This window comes from Phacochoerus africanus, chromosome 2, assembly GCF_016906955.1.
Source record: "Phacochoerus africanus isolate WHEZ1 chromosome 2, ROS_Pafr_v1, whole genome shotgun sequence".
NCBI classification, from domain to species: domain Eukaryota; kingdom Metazoa; phylum Chordata; class Mammalia; order Artiodactyla; family Suidae; genus Phacochoerus; species Phacochoerus africanus.
The window spans coordinates 27,511,741-27,528,666 of NC_062545.1; the positions used below are offsets into that span (position 1 = coordinate 27,511,741).

Consider the following 16,926-nt stretch of genomic DNA (forward strand, 5'->3'; position numbering starts at 1 on the left):
ATACTGAGAGAAAGAACTTGATGGTGCATTCCTCTTCTATTTGAGTGGACTCCTAGAAATTGTAATTTTCACAGCCCAGTTGAAGGATTTAATTGTAATGATGCAGTAACAAAATGTGCAATAATATGAGCTAGAAACGAGCATGATAAAAATCCCGTTGTTTCTTAAAGTTAAATGAGATAAATAACATCCTGCTATGTTTCCTTTAAGGAAGCAATGTTCTTTGCTCAAAGTAAAAAAATAAAATAAAATAAAATCAAGAGAGGGAATTTGTTTAAATATTGTATTTAATTTTTTAATGTATAAAGTAGTCCATTTGGTTCATTCTTTTAACTAGTTGCCTATGGGTGGGTAAAGAATGGGTTGCAGGATGGAGTCAAAGTGAGCCCCTTTTGACTGTAAGGAATGGACGCCCTTTAAGGGCAGTTGAAGTCCTGGGAGCTCTTTTGAGTGTATATCCCTGCTTTGCTTCTGTCTTAAACAAACTCCTTCTCTGTGTGCTCTCCCACATGTTGTATTGTGACTCTAATAATAAATGCTATACCTGTTTTTACCGTCTTTGCCTCCATGAAACATTCTTGTTCTCAGCAGGGGCAAGAATCAGGCCAGTTCTGCTTTTAGCCTCTAGCTGCTCTAGTGGCCAGAATTCCTGGTTTTCATCCAGGCTGCCCACATTCAGTTCCTGAGCAGGGCATTAAGATCTCACTTCAAGCCATCACTCACTGCTGTCTCAACCAGATCACTGTGGCTTATTGCCTGCATCTCTCTTTAGCACCTGATTAAAATTTCTGAGAGTGGACTCTTATTGCTTTAGCCTGTCCCTGTTTGGGCAGAGCTTTTTATATCTGACTATGTCATGGCTATTGGACAGTGTATGGGCCGGGTGCCTTTCCTCTTAAGGTCTGATCTGATTTTGGGGGGGGGGGGAGCCACATAGTTCGAATATGGTCTCTCCCCTTGCCAGGGGCGGGGGGGGGGCCCTTGCATTTTGAAGCCCAGTTCTTCTCAGCAGGAGCTATGGGACAGCAGGCCTGTGGCTGATGCATCCAGCACAGATCAACTGACAGATTGGTGTTTTTATTCACAGGGGGCAGAAGAACCTAAACTAAAGTGGGAGCACATCACAACCCTCGTCACAAGCCTCAGAGAATTTGTGAGGTCCACCGACCGCAAGATCATAGCTACTACCCTGTCGAAGCTGAAGCTGGAGCTGGACTTTGACAGCCACGGCATCAGTCAAGTCCAGGTGGTGCTCTTTGGTTTTCAAGATGCTGTAAGTATGCTATTTTGCCCGTGTCCGCCCCCCCCCCCCAACAACTCCAGCTAAAATTAGTCCAAAAATCAGATAGGATAAATATATAAGGAAAATAGGATAAACCTATAAGTTCTATTATCTTTCCTTTCTTTGATAATTTTGATGAATTCTATTCTCTTCGGATCATAAAGAAGTGTGAGCTGGTTGCCTGTCCGTGTACCTCTAAGTACCAGATTTGTTGTTTGGTATGTTTGTGTCTCCCCAGATTTGTCTGTCCTCAGATTTGGAGTATTGTTATCTCCCTAGATTGAACACCATGGAAAATAACAAAACCCACGCATGTTCCCCCATGGCTGTGCTTTGTCCTTATGAAATAGAGAGTAGCCAGTCACTATCTATTTTGATGAGTTTAGCCACAGAGCACACTTTCGTCCTGCACTTTCCAACTCTGTATGAGAAATGCCATCTAGTGGTCATCGAGAAAAATGTAATCATACAGATGGCAAAGATCATTTTGTTCCCCTGCTCTGGTTTCCATACAGAACTTCTTAAACATGCTTGTTTAATAAATACTTACTATTTCCTAGCCAACAGTATATTCAGAGCCCAGGGCATCAGTGGATGAAAATTAATCCACAGGCTCTCGTGAGAGATTGCTGAGGATTCCTCCCTTTTGTATCGTGTTGCTATGCAGCACAAACTAAGCCAGTTTTCCAGAAGCCTGATTCAAACCATATGTGATATTCTTGAATGAGACTTATTTGTAGAACTTTGTACCAAAAAAAGCCTGAAGTCCCTCCCAGAAGGCCCTTACGTGGTGCGGGAGACAGAAATAAGATATCGAAATAAGACAGTGCCTGCGTGTGAGTGAAGAAGCACTTTGCATAATTTTATTTAAAGTCCCCAAATTAACTCACTCCTAGTGTGTTTATTGCTCCTACATAGGAGATATCTGGACAGTTGCATTTGGTGCATCAAATGATTCCTGATTTAAAATCAAATGGTCATCCTTTAGTGGCCACGGGTGCTCTCTGAGACTCTGTGAAAGCCACTTGGTCCTGTGCTATATCCCGGGTAGGGTGACACCCCTGACTCAACTGGGGTTGTGGGAAATGAGCAACTGGGAAAGCCTATCACTAATTAAATGCTAAAGGCACACTTGCTCTGGAACTTGGGAACCCCAGGCATCTGCAAATAGAACGAAATAATCTAGTAAATGTGCCCTTGCCCACACATTTGGCTTCCAGCCTAGAGGCTGGAAAGCAAATAGGCCAGAATTCAGATTGAAAGTGGGTTAGTGGTAATCCTGGGCCATAGGCCAGGGCTGTCTGTTTGTCTTGTCTGTCTGTCTGTATCCCTCTCTCTCTCATACACACACACACACACACACACACACACACACACACACACACACACACGCACGCCCCTGCTCTTCCTCAGTCAATATCCAGGATGGGAATGGACAGCATTTAATGAAGGGCTGTCAGGGTCAGAGTCAGGGTCGTGGAGGATCCCTCTTTCATCTTCCATGCGTGACCCTTGAGAGAAATATTCTTAGTTCCTAAGTGTTACTCTCCACAGTCGTCAAGTAAGCAGACAGATCTTTTATGAACGTACTAGGACAAAAGCATTCTGAAAGGATTTCCTAGAACTAGTGGGAACCAAGCAATGGTTCATTTCCTTGGGAGCAGCTACTCTGAGGAGTTCCTCAGCTCGACTCTCTTCTAAACTGGGGGAATCTGATAGGGGTGGATCAAGGGCAGGAGTAAGCATTTGGAACCCCAGCGCTTGCTGAGAGAACAGTAAAGTCTCTCCAGCTTTCTCTAAGATCCTGAGTCAGAGCCCTATTGGGAAAATAGTCTCTTTTCTTAGAGGTTTGTATCAACCAGCAATTAGTGGAGTTAATCAAAATTTTATTTTTATTTATTTATTTATTTTTTGCTTTTTTTTAGGGTGGCACCTGCAGCATATGGAAGTTCCCTGGCTTAGGGATTGAATCGGAGCTACAGCTGCCGGCCTACACCATAGCCACAGCCACTCGGGATCGGAGGCACATCTGAGACCTACACTACAGCTCATAGCAATGCCGGATCCTTAACCCACTGAACGAGGCCAGGGATCAAACCCACATCCTCATGGATACGAGTCTGGCTCGTTACCACTGAGCCATAACAGGAACTTTGAACCTAAATTTCAAATGAGCCTCTCTTAGTTTTATGATAAAGTTATTTTCAAAAAGGTAACGCACATGGCTTAGACATACAATGGAATATGACCCACCCTTAAAAAGGAAGGAAGTTCTGACACATTACCCTAAGTGAAATAAGCCAGACACAAAAATACTGTATGATTTCACTTTTGAGACATCTCAGCAGTCAGATTCATAGACAGGAAGTAGAATGGTGGTTGCCAGGGGAGGGGAGAGCAAGGGGGGATTATTGTTTAGTGGGTTTAGAGTTTCAGTTTTGCAAGATGAAAAGAGTTCTGGAGACGGCCGGTGGTGATGGACAATGGGAATGTACTTAAGGCCACTGAACTGTACACTAGGTCAATTTAATGTTATGTGTATTTTACCATATAATTTTATTAAAAAAAATTTTTTTATTCATTAGGGCCATACCCACAGAATATGAAAGTTCCCAGGCTAGGGGTCGAATCAGAGCTATGCTGTCCACCTCCACCACAGCTCACAGCAATGCCAGATTGTAATGTGAACAGCTTTTCTGGAATGTTTTAGCAGATTAAAGAGATATAAGGAAATGAGGGCAGGAAAACAAGGCACACGCTGTGGCAGATCTGTAGGTAGCACACACATGCACACTGTCCCCCTTTAAGGTGTTTCCAAGTCACCAGCGTGTGCTGAGGCACCTGCTTGTGTTAAATGACAAGCACGACATTTAAGAATAGCATTTATCGGAGTTCCCATCGTGGCTCAGCGGAAACAAATCTGACTAGCATCCATGAGGACGGGGGTTCTATCCCTGGCCGCGCTCAGTGTGTTAAGGATCCGGTGTTGCCATGAGCTGTAATGTAGTCACAGATGCGGCTCGGATCTGGCATTGCTGTGGCTGTGGTATAGGCCGGTGGCTACAGCTCCAGTTGGACCCCTAGCCTGGGAACCTCCATATGCCGTGGGTACGGCCCTAAAAAGACAAAAAAAAATAGCATTTACTCTATTTAAAGCCCCTTGGACTCTTTTTTTTGCCTCTTTGCCACCTGCACCAAACGATCTGCACATGTCATGAAGGGTGGAAGCTGTGGATTCCGCGTCCCAAAGGGGTGACCTTCCCATGGAACCAGAGGGCCCTTCATTTACATGATGTGTCTCACTTGCTTACATGGGGATCACCAAACTTCATTTTGAAGTGACTATTCTTTATGGGTTTACTGGTGACATAAAGAAGTTATTCATGATTCAAGGTGAAGAAGTCGCATAATTATTTTTGTTGCTAGAATGTCAACCAAATGCGTGCCTCAGCTATCGGTTATTTGCAGTTAAGTGTGCAAGCAGACCAGCTGTCCCTCTCTTTCTCCAGGTCAATAAAGTGCTTCGGAATCATAACATCAAGCCACACTGGATGTTTGCCTTGGACAGTATCATCCGAAAGGCAGTGCAGACGGCCATTACCATTCTGGTTCCAGGTCAGAAATACTTTGCAAATATTTAATGTTTGGTATTTCCAATTACCATTCATCTATCATTCATGGTGTCTCCTCACTGCTTTAAGACAGACGAGCCTTTTTTTTTTTTTTCATCTTTCCAAGCCACCAAAAAATATTTATCTAGTGCATATATACTGAGCAATGGTACACCAAGAAAAAAAAATTTTTTTGGTCTTTTTAGGGCCGCAATCCATAGCATATGGAAGTTCCCAGGCTACGGGTCAAATCAGAGCCATAGCCACTGGCTATAGCCACAGCTACAGCAACATGGGACCTGAGCCATATCTTCGATCTACACCACAGCTCACGGCAACCCCGGATCCATGTCCTCATGGATGCTGGTCGGATTCGTTACTGCTGAGCCACGACAGGAACTCCCCAAGCAAAGTGTTTACTGTGTGTGAGGAAGACTTGCTTCCTGGTCTTTAAAGAGCGTAGTTGTATATGAAGACAAAGAGAAAACTATAGAGGTGACCCAAAGGCATATCTATGTCCACATACAGACATCTGTGCTTGTAAGACACATTCGTGTGTCATCCTTTACCAGGGGTTTCCAAACCTGCTAGTGCATCGAATGATGTAAGGCACTCTTTAAAATTACAGCTTTCAGGGCTTCATCCAGGACTGAGAATTTGCTGGGGATAAAGCCCAGGAATCTGATCTTCATCCCCGCTTCCAGGCATTTTTATACACAGCCAGGTTTGGACGTCACTGGTCTAGACAGATCCCAGCTATGTTTGCAGTGAGATACAAAAAGGGTAGTGTTCATGAAACCAGGTTTTATGGAGTAGGTGAGAGCTGTAGTCATACTCAAAGGCAAACTTCCAAAGTGTTTCGATACTGCTCCCATTAAGAAAAAAATTTAAGTAAAACTCTTCTAGGAGTTCCCTGGTGGCCTAGGAGGTTAAGGACCCAGCATTGTCACTGCTGTGGCTCCAGTCACTGCTGTGCTGCAGGTTTGCTCCCTGGCCTGGGAACTTCCACATACTGTGGGTGTGGCCGAAAAACAACCACCACCACCACCACCTCTTCCACTTTATAATGTGTGTGGACAGGTCAATTGATTTAGATACATAAATTAGAAATGCATTCTATTGTATTTTACGTGTAGTGTAAAGTATTCTAAACTAATTTCTATTTTAAAAAGATAAGACAAATATGATCTATTTTAAATGTCATGTTATCTATAAAATGGTACCACAAACTTTTAAGTCATCATCAAGCCTTCTGAGTCGTGGAATTCCTTCTCTTCTCTCAGAATACCTCGTGTGATTTGCAAGTGAGGGACTAACTTATTTCCTTCTTGTGAAAGAAGGAAATAGAAGAAATGCTAACACCCCTGAACCTGTTGTTCCTCTATGTGGCACATCTGCACCCCTCGTCCCCCCTGCCACACACACACCTCTGCCTTCTTCATATCTCGGTTTATAAGATGCCTCCCCAGAAGGTCTGACCTGCCCTGAAGCCTACAGCAGACTCCCCCTGGTACTCTCTCCCCTTGGAAATGGTTTCTCCCCACTGGTGACACTTCCTCCAACTGGAAACTACTTTTATTTTCTCATCTCATGGCTGTTTCCCTCACCAGAGGGTAACTCTGTTTATTTTATTCTTTGCCAAGCATGTTATCCAGCATGGTGCCTAGAAATCAGTAGACGCCTGATCAATACTGGTTGAAACAATAAGTAAATGAGTTTCACTTGTTACAACCAATTAGCGTGAACAAGTTGGCCTAACATGGAAAAAATTCTACAGAGGCTTTGAAACAATGTGCCTCCCAGTTGGATATGAATCTGAGGAACCTAAAGCTGATGGGAAGCTAATGTGATGCTCTAAGGAAGTCAGCACGTCCTTCCGTTTAGGTGATTTGTCATTGGGATGAGCTCGGATGTGGGAAATGTAAACGGGGAGTTATAAGCCCAAAAGGCACAAGGGGTGAGAGGGACTAGGTGTGTATCAGTGAAAGGATTAGGTAAAAGGCCATAAGTTAAACCCAGTAGTAACCTAAATTAAGAATGCTCTTAGGAGTTCCCTGGTAGCTCAGTGGGTTAAGGGCCTAGCATTGTCACTGCAGAGAGGGATTATACTTTGAAATAATTTAAGTATCATAGAAATAATTTGTCTAATTTTTTTAAAGTTCTTTTAAAAACGGATTATTTAAATGCAGTGGACTGTATCCTGGAATAGAAAAAAGAACATCAGGAGTTCCCATTGTGGCTCATTGGGGAATGAACCCAGCTAGTATCCACGAGGATGCGGGTTTGATCCCTGGCCTCCCTCAGTGGGTTAAGGATCTGGCATTGCCGTGAGCTGTGGTATAGGTCGCAGACACGGCTCGGATCTGGCGTTGCTGTGGCTGTGGGGTTCCAATTCAACCCCTAGCCTGGGAATTTCCATATGCTGCAAGTGTGGTGATAAAAAGCAAAAAAAGAGAGGAAGGAGGAAGGGAGGAAGAAAGGAAGAAAAACTATAATCTGAATATCTGGGTTTAGTTAATAGGATTGGAGCAATGTGAATTTCTTAGTTTTGACCAAGGTACCATAGTTATATAAGATGTATTGGGGGAACTGAGTGGAAGGCATACAGGAATTCTCTGTATTATTTTTGCAGTTTCTATAAATCTAAAATCTCCCCAAATATAAAGATTATAAAGAACACTGATTTCACTGTAGGTGAAACACTGTTGAGAGAACGCAACAGAGGCAGTGCAGGAAGGCGCGTCTCCTTGATGGGGGCCCCAGTAATGGGCACAGCTTTAACTCAGCCCCTGTGTGCAGCAGGGCACATTCTTTATGGGAAGGGTTCGCTCAGGAAGTTCTTTGTCCTTCCGCTGTGAAACTGGTTTCTGTGAGGCCACTAGGGGTCTCTGATGACAACTGAAATGGCTGAAAGCATTTTTTTTTTTTTCTTTTTCTTTCTTTTTAGGGCCACACCCGAAGCATATGGAGGTTCTCAGGCTAGGGGTCTAATCAGAGCTACAGCTGCTGGCCTGCACCACAGCAACGCCAAATCTGTGCCGAGTCTTCTACTTACACCGCAGCTCACAGCAATGCCGGATCCTTAACCCACTGAGTGAGGCCAGGGATTGAACCCACAACCTCGTGGTTCCTAGTCAAATTTGCTTCCACTGCACCATGACGGGACCTCCTGAAAGCACTTTTTAAAGTGGAAATTTTAGAGAATCACACAAAGTAAGTACTTTTTAATATTCCTCTCAGAATAGAGGAGGACAGTATGCACTGAATCCCAATATATAAATGATGAAATATGTGACCAAGAGGAACTGATTTCAAGCATTTGACAATTCCATCGAATTTCCCAATATCCCTAAAGATTTTCTTATACAATTAAGATTCAAAGAAACCACACTAGAAATGCCTGTCTCCATATTTTCCTGATCAAAGTCCCTTTTAGAGGACAAAAGACTACAATTAACCTACCAAATGTTGAAAGGCGTGCTAAAGAAACCAACAAATTCACAAGGATGCCATCCCCAACACATACATTTCCTAGATGTGTTTGCTGAGAGCACCCAGACGTTGGTTTCCAAACACCATTCTCTCATAAAAGGAATCAAGCTCCTTGGAGAAATGGTTGACTTCCAGGCTGGGGCAGAGGAAATACAAGATGAACCTGTGATGGGACTTACTGTGATGGTAGGAAGTAAGCAAGTTCCCCAAAAGGATGGAGGCTTATTGAAAGGATTCTGGAAAACAGCAGGAAGGACTTCCCCAAAGTCTAAGCCAGAACAAAGAAAGCAGAAAATAAAATAGCAATGGTATTAGATGTTAGTCCAGAGACTAAACTAGAGACCTATAAGTACATATTGATATAAGCCATTGAATACATACATACATGGAGGAGAAGGGCCAGCGCTTTGTTTTAGGAGAATGCCAATTGACACATGTAGAAGGAATGAGGGAAGTAGAAAATCATCCTTAGGCAAACACCACAGTAATAATCATTGCAGGCAAGAACCATCACTGGCTGCTGAGATCAGCAGGCAAATGAGTGCCGAGAAACAGCATGTTTGAATGGTCTCAGGGAATCTCCCCACAAGATAGCTACCAACTGCAAAGAGAAAACAGTGACTTCCACCGTATCAAAAGACCCTTCTTTACCAAAAGGTCAGGGTAAGCGCTCCTCGTAATAAGGACATCAGCATTCCTGAAATGGTGCCCGCAGAAGGGCACACCATCCCCTCTGTGGTATTCTTGCCAAAAACGCAGAGCCTCGACCTAATCAAGACAAGACTTAAGTGAACTCCAACTGAGGGGCACAAAATAACTGACCACTACTCCTCAAAATTCTGGATGTCATGGGGGATAAAGTAATACTAGGGTTCTTGGAGTTCCCATTGTGGCACAGTGGAAACAAATCTGACTAGGAATCATGACGTCGTGGGTTCAATCCCTGGCCACGCTCAGTGGGTTAAGGATCCAGCATTGCCATGAGCTGCAGTGTAGGTCACAGACTTGGCTCTATCTGGCATTGCTGTGGCTGTGATGTAGGCCAGCAGCTGTAGCTCTGATTAGACCCCTAGCCTGAGATCGTTCATATGCCACAGGTGCGGCCCTAAAAAAGCAAAAAGCAAAAGAAAAAGGAAATACTAGGGTTCTGTCACAGATTGGAAGAGACAAAGAAAACATGACAGCTAAATGCAGGGTGGAATCCTGGATCAGAAAAGGACTTTATCAGGAAAAGCGTGAAATTCATATAAGGCCCATAGATGAGTCAGTGGCCTTGCATCCATGTTAACTTCCTGGTTTTGGTAATAGTGCCAACGTTAGGCAAGATGTTAAGTCTAGGGCAAGGTGCTAAAGGGTATACAAGGACTCTCTGTACTGTTTTTGCAACTTTTCCGTTATTCTAAAATTGTTTCAAAATGAAAAGTAAAAAAAAAATAAGTGTTCAATCTTCTTTCTTCCAAAAAAAGAGCACACAGAACGGAGAGTACAGTGCAAGGCCCTTAAGAGCTTTTCCCCCTCAGGCTCTTTTCCCACTTGCCATCCAGGATCAGCCTGTAGATTCCTGGCAACATTAACTATTTGTTGTTTCACCTCAAGTACAGTCTGGCTGTGGGTGACCAGATGGAGAAATGCCGAGCGTGAGACCGGGTCAAACTGACTATGTAGGATTTTTTTTTTTTAAGGGACTATTTATTTATTTTTAGGGCTGCACCCGCTGCATATAGAAGTTCCCAGTCTAGGAGCTGAATTGGAGCTACAGCTGCCGGCCTCCACCACAACCAGAGCAATGCCAGAACCGAGCTGTGTCTTCGACCTACCCGACAGCTCACAGCAACACTGGATCCTTAAGCCACTGAGCGAGGCCAGGGATCGAACCTGCATCTTCATGGATCCTAGTCGGATTTGTTTCCTCTGCACCACAGTGGAAACCCCCTAGCACCCTTCTGACAGGAACTCTCATTGTTTAACCTACTAGAGCACTGGGTACCACTATTAGTTGTTGAAGCTGTCATGGACCCCGAGTCCACATTCATGTCAAATGACCAGCATCTAAACTACATGAGGTGCTGGGTACAGGCATCATCCACTGCACTGACAAGTACTGTGACCCTATTTGGCATCAAAAATACCCTGTGTTAAAGAAGCTCGCTCTAGTTATTTTCCTCTGGGGAACTATCCAGTTGGGGTAGGGGAGGGGGAGGGAGGTAGGAATAGTCTTCTTTGATCCTGTCTCACAAGGGAGCCCTCTAAGTCCCCACCCATCACACGGCCCTCTGTGTCCCTGCCTTCCTCTTGACACTTGGCTCTCTCGTGCCCGTCCTCTCTGCTTTCCATTCTCAGAGGGCTCATTGGAGCTTCCTTCCCTCAAACATCTCTCCCCCTTTCTCCACCCGGCCAAGGCTTTCCCTTCCTTCCGAACCCTGTGCAATCCCTTCTGCCTCCATGACTCCATCAACGCGTAAACCATCACCACTGGATTTAGTCATCGCTTATATACCTTATTTACCCCCTGAACTCTTACTGCAGGTACCTTGAGTTACCTATGTAGCTAGGCATGTAACGGAGATCATCTAAAATATTTTAAGCTGTACTCACTTGTACTTATGATTTCATGGCTCTTCTATGTATCTGTGCTAGTTCTGCTTTAGAGTTTTATCTCTCTGAGGACAAAGACCAGATACTCTATCTCATTTGCATACTTTATAATGTCTAATTCGATGATAGGTACTCAGGGAACCACAGGAAAGACCAAAATAACAGTATTGCACCCACTTACAATTTTCTACTTTCTTTAAATTCTTGACAATGATTTTTAGTCACTTAGACTTAAGCAAAATGATAATTTATGATAATTTAAAGTGTACAGATTTAGGGGAAAGTAAGAGGATAGTTAAATGTAACAATAAATACCAGAAATTTTTCTTCCCCCAAAGTGAGATTATATTCAACAGGACAATAAAACTTTTAAACTGTTTTTAAAATTTCAATTTAGAGACCATAAAAGAAATTTAAGAATAATTTTAGAAAAATTGTAAAGGCCTCATCTTATTCTAATTTAATATAGAACTGCACTTGCTAAATTAATTAATTAATTAATTTATTTTTTGTCTTTTTTGCCATTTCTTGGGCCGCTCCCTCGGCATATGGAGGTTCCCAGGCTAGGGGTCGAATCGGAGCTGTAGCCACTGGCCTACGCCACAGCCACAGCAATGTGGGATCCGAGCCGCGTCTGCAACCTACACCACAGCTCACAGCAACACTGGATCCTTGACCCACTGAGCAAGGCCAGGGATCGAACCCACAACTTCATGGTTTCTAGTCGGATTCATTAACCACTGAGCCACAACGGGAACTCCAATTTTTTTTAAAGTAAGATTGTTTCTTAATTTTGTTCCCTTATAAATACAAATAATCGTAGTAAGGTAACATCTGTTCCGTCAACATTTTTTGAGAGACTAATATGTCTTAGCCCCTATACTAGCTTACAAAACTTAAACACCTGATTTCAAATCACATCTGTTATGGATTAATTGAAAATAGAATTTTGGAAGAAGAAAAGAGATAATGCAGAAATAGTGTAGAGGTGGCGTTTGGTTAACCTTAGCGGATAAAGGGTAAGGGTATGGAGAAATTGGAACCTTCGACACTATCAGTGAGACTGTAAAATGGTGCAGCCCCAATGGAAAATGGTATGGTGGCTTCTCAAAAAATTTAAAATAGAACTAACCTATGTTCCAGCAATTCCTCTTCTAAGTACATATTCAAAATAATTGCAAGCAGGATCTCGAAGAGCTATTTGCACACCCAAGTTCATAGCAGCATTATTCACAATAGCCAAGAGGTAGAAGTAACACAAGCATCCACTGATAGATGACTAAATAAACAATATGAATATACACACAGTGGAATATTATTCAGCCCTAAAAAGGAAGGAAATTCCAACACAAGCTACAACATGGATGAACATATGGACATTATGCTAAGTGAAATAAGCCAGTCACAAAAAGACAAATACTGCATGATTCCACTTATATGCAGTAGCAGTCAAATTCATAGAAACAGAAAGTAGAAAAGTAGTTGCCAAGGACAGTGGGAGGCGGAGAATGCATATGGAGTTTCAGTTTTGCAAGATGAAAAAGTTCTGGAGATTAGTTGAACAACAGCGTGAATATAATTAATACTGCTAAACTGTACACTTAGAAATGGTTAAAATAATTTTATGCCATGCATTTTTTTAACCATCTTAAAAAAACTTAAAAATAAACAAAGTTAGGTAAAGGAAGTCAGGGCTACATAAACATGACCCTGAAGAAGGGAGTTCTAGTTTCTGTTATGAGCAAAAGATGAGTTCTTTTTTAGATTGTTGATTTTTTTTTTTTTTTTTTTTTTTTTTTTTTTTTGCTTTTTAGGGCTGCACCCACGGCATACAGAGGTTCCCAGGATAGGGGTCAAATCGGAGCTGTAGCCACTGGCCTACGCCACAGCCACAGCAACACCGGATCTGAGTTGCATCTGCGACCTACACCACAGCTCACAGCAACGCTGGATCCTTAACCAAATGAGTGAGGCCAGGGATTGAACCCACATCCTCATGGATGCTAGTTGGGTTTGTTAACCACTGAGCCACGATGGGAACTCCCAAACCCACACTTTCAATATTTGTACACCCATGCTCACAGCAGCATTATTCACAATAGCCAAAAGATGAAAACAACCCAAATGTCCATCACTCCCCCTGCAGCCCTCCCCCTACAAGGGGCTCTTAACGTACAGTTCACAGAGTCCCAGACCAGGCTTCAGGATGTGTGCAAGCCCTCAGGAAATCCAGGCAAATTGCTGTCTGAACGTGCTTCTCTTCTGGGAAGGTTCTCCATGGTTTTCATCAGATTCTCAGTAGGTTCTGTGATCCAGTGCAAGTTCTGTGGGCCCCACAATGAGAAATCCCTTCACACCTGTCAGAATGGCCATGGTCAGGAGTTCCTGTCGTGGCTCTTCAGAAAGGAAACGGACTAGTATCCATGAGAACGCAGGTTCGATTTCTGGCCTCCATCAGTGGGTTAAGGATCTGGCATTGTGGAGTAGGTTGCAGATGTGGCTTGGATCTGGTGTGGCTGTGGTGTAGCTAGCAGCTGCAGCTCCGATTCAACCCCTAGCCTGGGAACCTCCATATGCCGTGGGTGTGGCCCTAAAAAAAGACGAAAAATTTTTTTAAAAAATTAGGTAAAAAAAAAATGGCCATCATCAAAAAGAACACAAAAAAACAAATGTTGGCAAGAATGTGGAGAAAAGGGAACCCTCCTACTCTGTTGGTGGGAATATAAATTGGTGCAGCCATTGTGGAAAACAGTATGGCGGTTTCTCAACAAACTAAAAATTGAACTACCGTATGACCCAGCAATTCTACTCCTGAGAATATATCCGAAAGAAATAAAAATACTAATTCAGAAAGACACATGCACCCCAGTGTTCATAGCAGCATTATTTACAATGGCCAATGTATAGATGCAACTTAAGTGTCCATCAGCAGATGAATGAATAAAGAAGGTATGGTATGTATACATACATACCCCAGCCATTAAAAAGAACAAAATGTTGCCATTTTCAGGAACATGGATGGACTTGAAGAGCATTATGGTAAGTGAGATAAGTCAGAGAAAGACAAATGCTATATGATATCATTTACATGTGGAATTGAAAAAAATACAACAAGCTAGTGAATAAAACAAAAAAAGAAGCAGACCCACAGTTATAGAGAACGAACTAGTGGTTATCGGTGGAGAGAGGAAAAGGGGGAGGGGCAATACACGGGTAGAGGGAAAAAAGGGTTACTTGGGGATTATGTGAAATCATGTGTGTGAAACTTCTGAAGATCGTAAAAGACTATAGAATTTAAAGAATCTTTCATTAAAAAAAAAGTTCTGGAGTTCCCGTCGTGGTGCAGTGGAAACGAATCCAACTAGGAACCATGAGGTTGAGGGTTCGATCCCTGGCCTCGATCAGTGGGTCAAGGATCCAGCGTTGCTGTGAGCTGTGGTGTAGGTCGCAGACCACGCTGAGATCTCCTGTTGCTGTGGCTCTGGCATAGGCTGGTGGCTACAGCTCCGATTAAACCCCTAGCCTGGGAACCTCCATGTGCCCGGGGTGCAGCCCTGAAAAGACAAAAAAAGAAAAGAAAAGAAAAGAAAAGAAAAGAAAAGAATAGAAAAGTTCCATGTGTCATAGCATATGGAGCCAAGATCCACTATTTCTGCTGCTTTGATTTCACTTAAATTATGAATATAGGAATTCCCGTTGTGGCTCAGTGGAAACGAATCTGACTAGCCTCCATGAGGACACAGATTCAATCCCTGGCCTTGCTCAGTGGGTTAAGGATCCGACATTGCCCTGAGCTGTGGTGTAGGTTGCAGACATGGCTTGGATCCTGCGTTGCTGTGACTCTGGCGTAGGCTAGTGGCTGCAGCTCTGATTAGACCCCTAGCTTGGGCACCTCCATATGCCGCAGGTGCAGTCCCAGAAAAGACCAAAAAAGACACACACACACACACACACACAAATGAATGTAACTCCTTTGGGGGGGGGCCATTTTGAGAACCTAATCACAATTTATACTAGTTTTTCCTAAGCAAAGGCACCATTCCAGTTCTGGAGTGACATGCAGATGAACTCTTGTCATGCAGCGTGCTTAAGTTAGAGACTAGTAACTTTTACACTTTCAGTGGTTAGGCAACAGGTTAGGGTAGGGGACACACTAAAAATCAAACCAATAGTCCAAAGTAGATATTAGAGTCAATATATACGTGTGTAGTATTTTCAGTACCTGCTCTCTTACATTTTGAGTGTTGTAAGCAGAAAGCATACTTGTAAGCAGAAGGCATGCTGCATACTTGCTTTTGTTTATGTAATCTCTCCATATCTCAATTTCCTCATTTCTGAGTTAATAATTGTCAGATATTATATAATCCAGAAAATGAATTAGAATTATGTAAACAAACTTCTGTATTCTTAACAGGTCTTTCCATAACTGCCTTTCTGATTTTAACATATTTCCAATATATCTTAAGTGCAGTGTGAACATTTATGTCTCTTCTGTTTGAATTGGATCATTCCAAGTTTCTATATTTTGTGAATTTGGCAAATTCCCTGGAAGAACAAATCTGGAGTAATACATGGAAATCTATCCTCACTTTTAGAAAAGCAGCTTGGAATACATCTCTAATCGATGGCAGAGAGATGACATTCATGTCTTAAGAAATCAAGGCAATGAGCCATATTTTATTAACATCATTGTTGATTTCACACTTAACAGAACTGAGGCCACATTTTAGCCTTGCATCTGAGAGTGATACTGCTGATCAAGAAGACCTGGATGCCGAAGACGACCATGAGGAACAGCCTGCAAATCAAACTGTCCGAAGACCTCACGCGGTCCTTGAAGATGCTGTGGCTACCTCAGGGGTGAGCACGCTGAGTTCTACTGTATCCCACGACTCCCAGAGTGCTCACCGATCACTGAACGTACAGCTTGGAAGGATGAAAATAGAGACAAATAGGTGAGTCCTAGTCTGACATGGGTGGGCTTCTTTTTTCTTACTGTTGCGTAAGTGCATGGATTTGGGATTGACTTTAAAGATTGGCCCACAGAATATACAAACTATGATTCCTTTATTCCATTCATATAAACTTCACTGAATGCTTTATTCATTAAAATGAGAGATTTATCCTAGGCTCTTTGGTCAAATACGTTGCTTTTACCAATTCAAGCCTTCAGCACCTCTTCTTTGATCATAGCTTTATCTCCAAGTGTGCTGAGATGTTCAGAGTAACTTAGCTGTGACCTCATAAACTGTCTTGGATGCAGACTCAGAGCAGCATGTACCATCCAACAGATAGAAGAAAAGCAGAAAGTCTGTGTTCTTGAAAGTTCGTGATTTGGAATATCAAGTTCTTTCAGGAGAGGAAGATCTCTGTTCTCGAGATAAAACGAATGGTACAAAAGCTTTTCATTTTAGACCTTAAAAGGATGATCAATTGACCACACTTATGATTCTCTTTGATTTTTAATATGCTGTCTCCTACTTGGAGTTTAATTTTTCTTTGAAGTTGATAACATAGAACCCGCGTGATCAGGTTATTAAGTGAGCAGTAAATATTTCCTGTTCTTCACAGATGTTGCCACAGTTCAAGGTCTGACTCTTTATGATTTACAGCTTCCGTGCTGGTTACAGTTGATGTGTGGGTAACTGACTTTATGACTTTGGGCTGACAGTGAAAAAAAATTTTTTTTTGAGTGAATCAATAAACATTGTTCAAATATTTAGAAACCTTATTTGAAAATCCTAGTCGTTCACCAGGGAGATAAAAATATTTTATTTCTAGTCATAAGTTCAGGTTTTTAACGTTAAGCTTGACTACCAAGCTTACACAAGTAATACAAAGCTCATCCAATTTCAGAATCATGCATTCTAATTGGATGATTAAGGAGACCCATGCATCTCTTCTATGATTTACATACAGAAATCCTTTTGGATAAAGGGAAAGTGG

General features: G+C 42.5%; 1 protein-coding gene across 1 annotated transcript in view; it reads left to right on the plus strand.

Annotated features, from left to right (window-relative positions):
* Positions 1 to 16,926, plus strand: part of MAP3K5 (mitogen-activated protein kinase kinase kinase 5) — a 215,670-nt gene that overhangs the window by 188,631 nt on the left and 10,113 nt on the right. Inside the window, exons 24-26 of the mRNA XM_047770111.1 lie at positions 1,088 to 1,273; positions 4,792 to 4,897; positions 15,692 to 15,935. Coding sequence (XP_047626067.1) covers positions 1,088 to 1,273; positions 4,792 to 4,897; positions 15,692 to 15,935 — 536 coding nt within the window. The remainder of the gene's footprint in view (positions 1 to 1,087; positions 1,274 to 4,791; positions 4,898 to 15,691; positions 15,936 to 16,926) is intronic.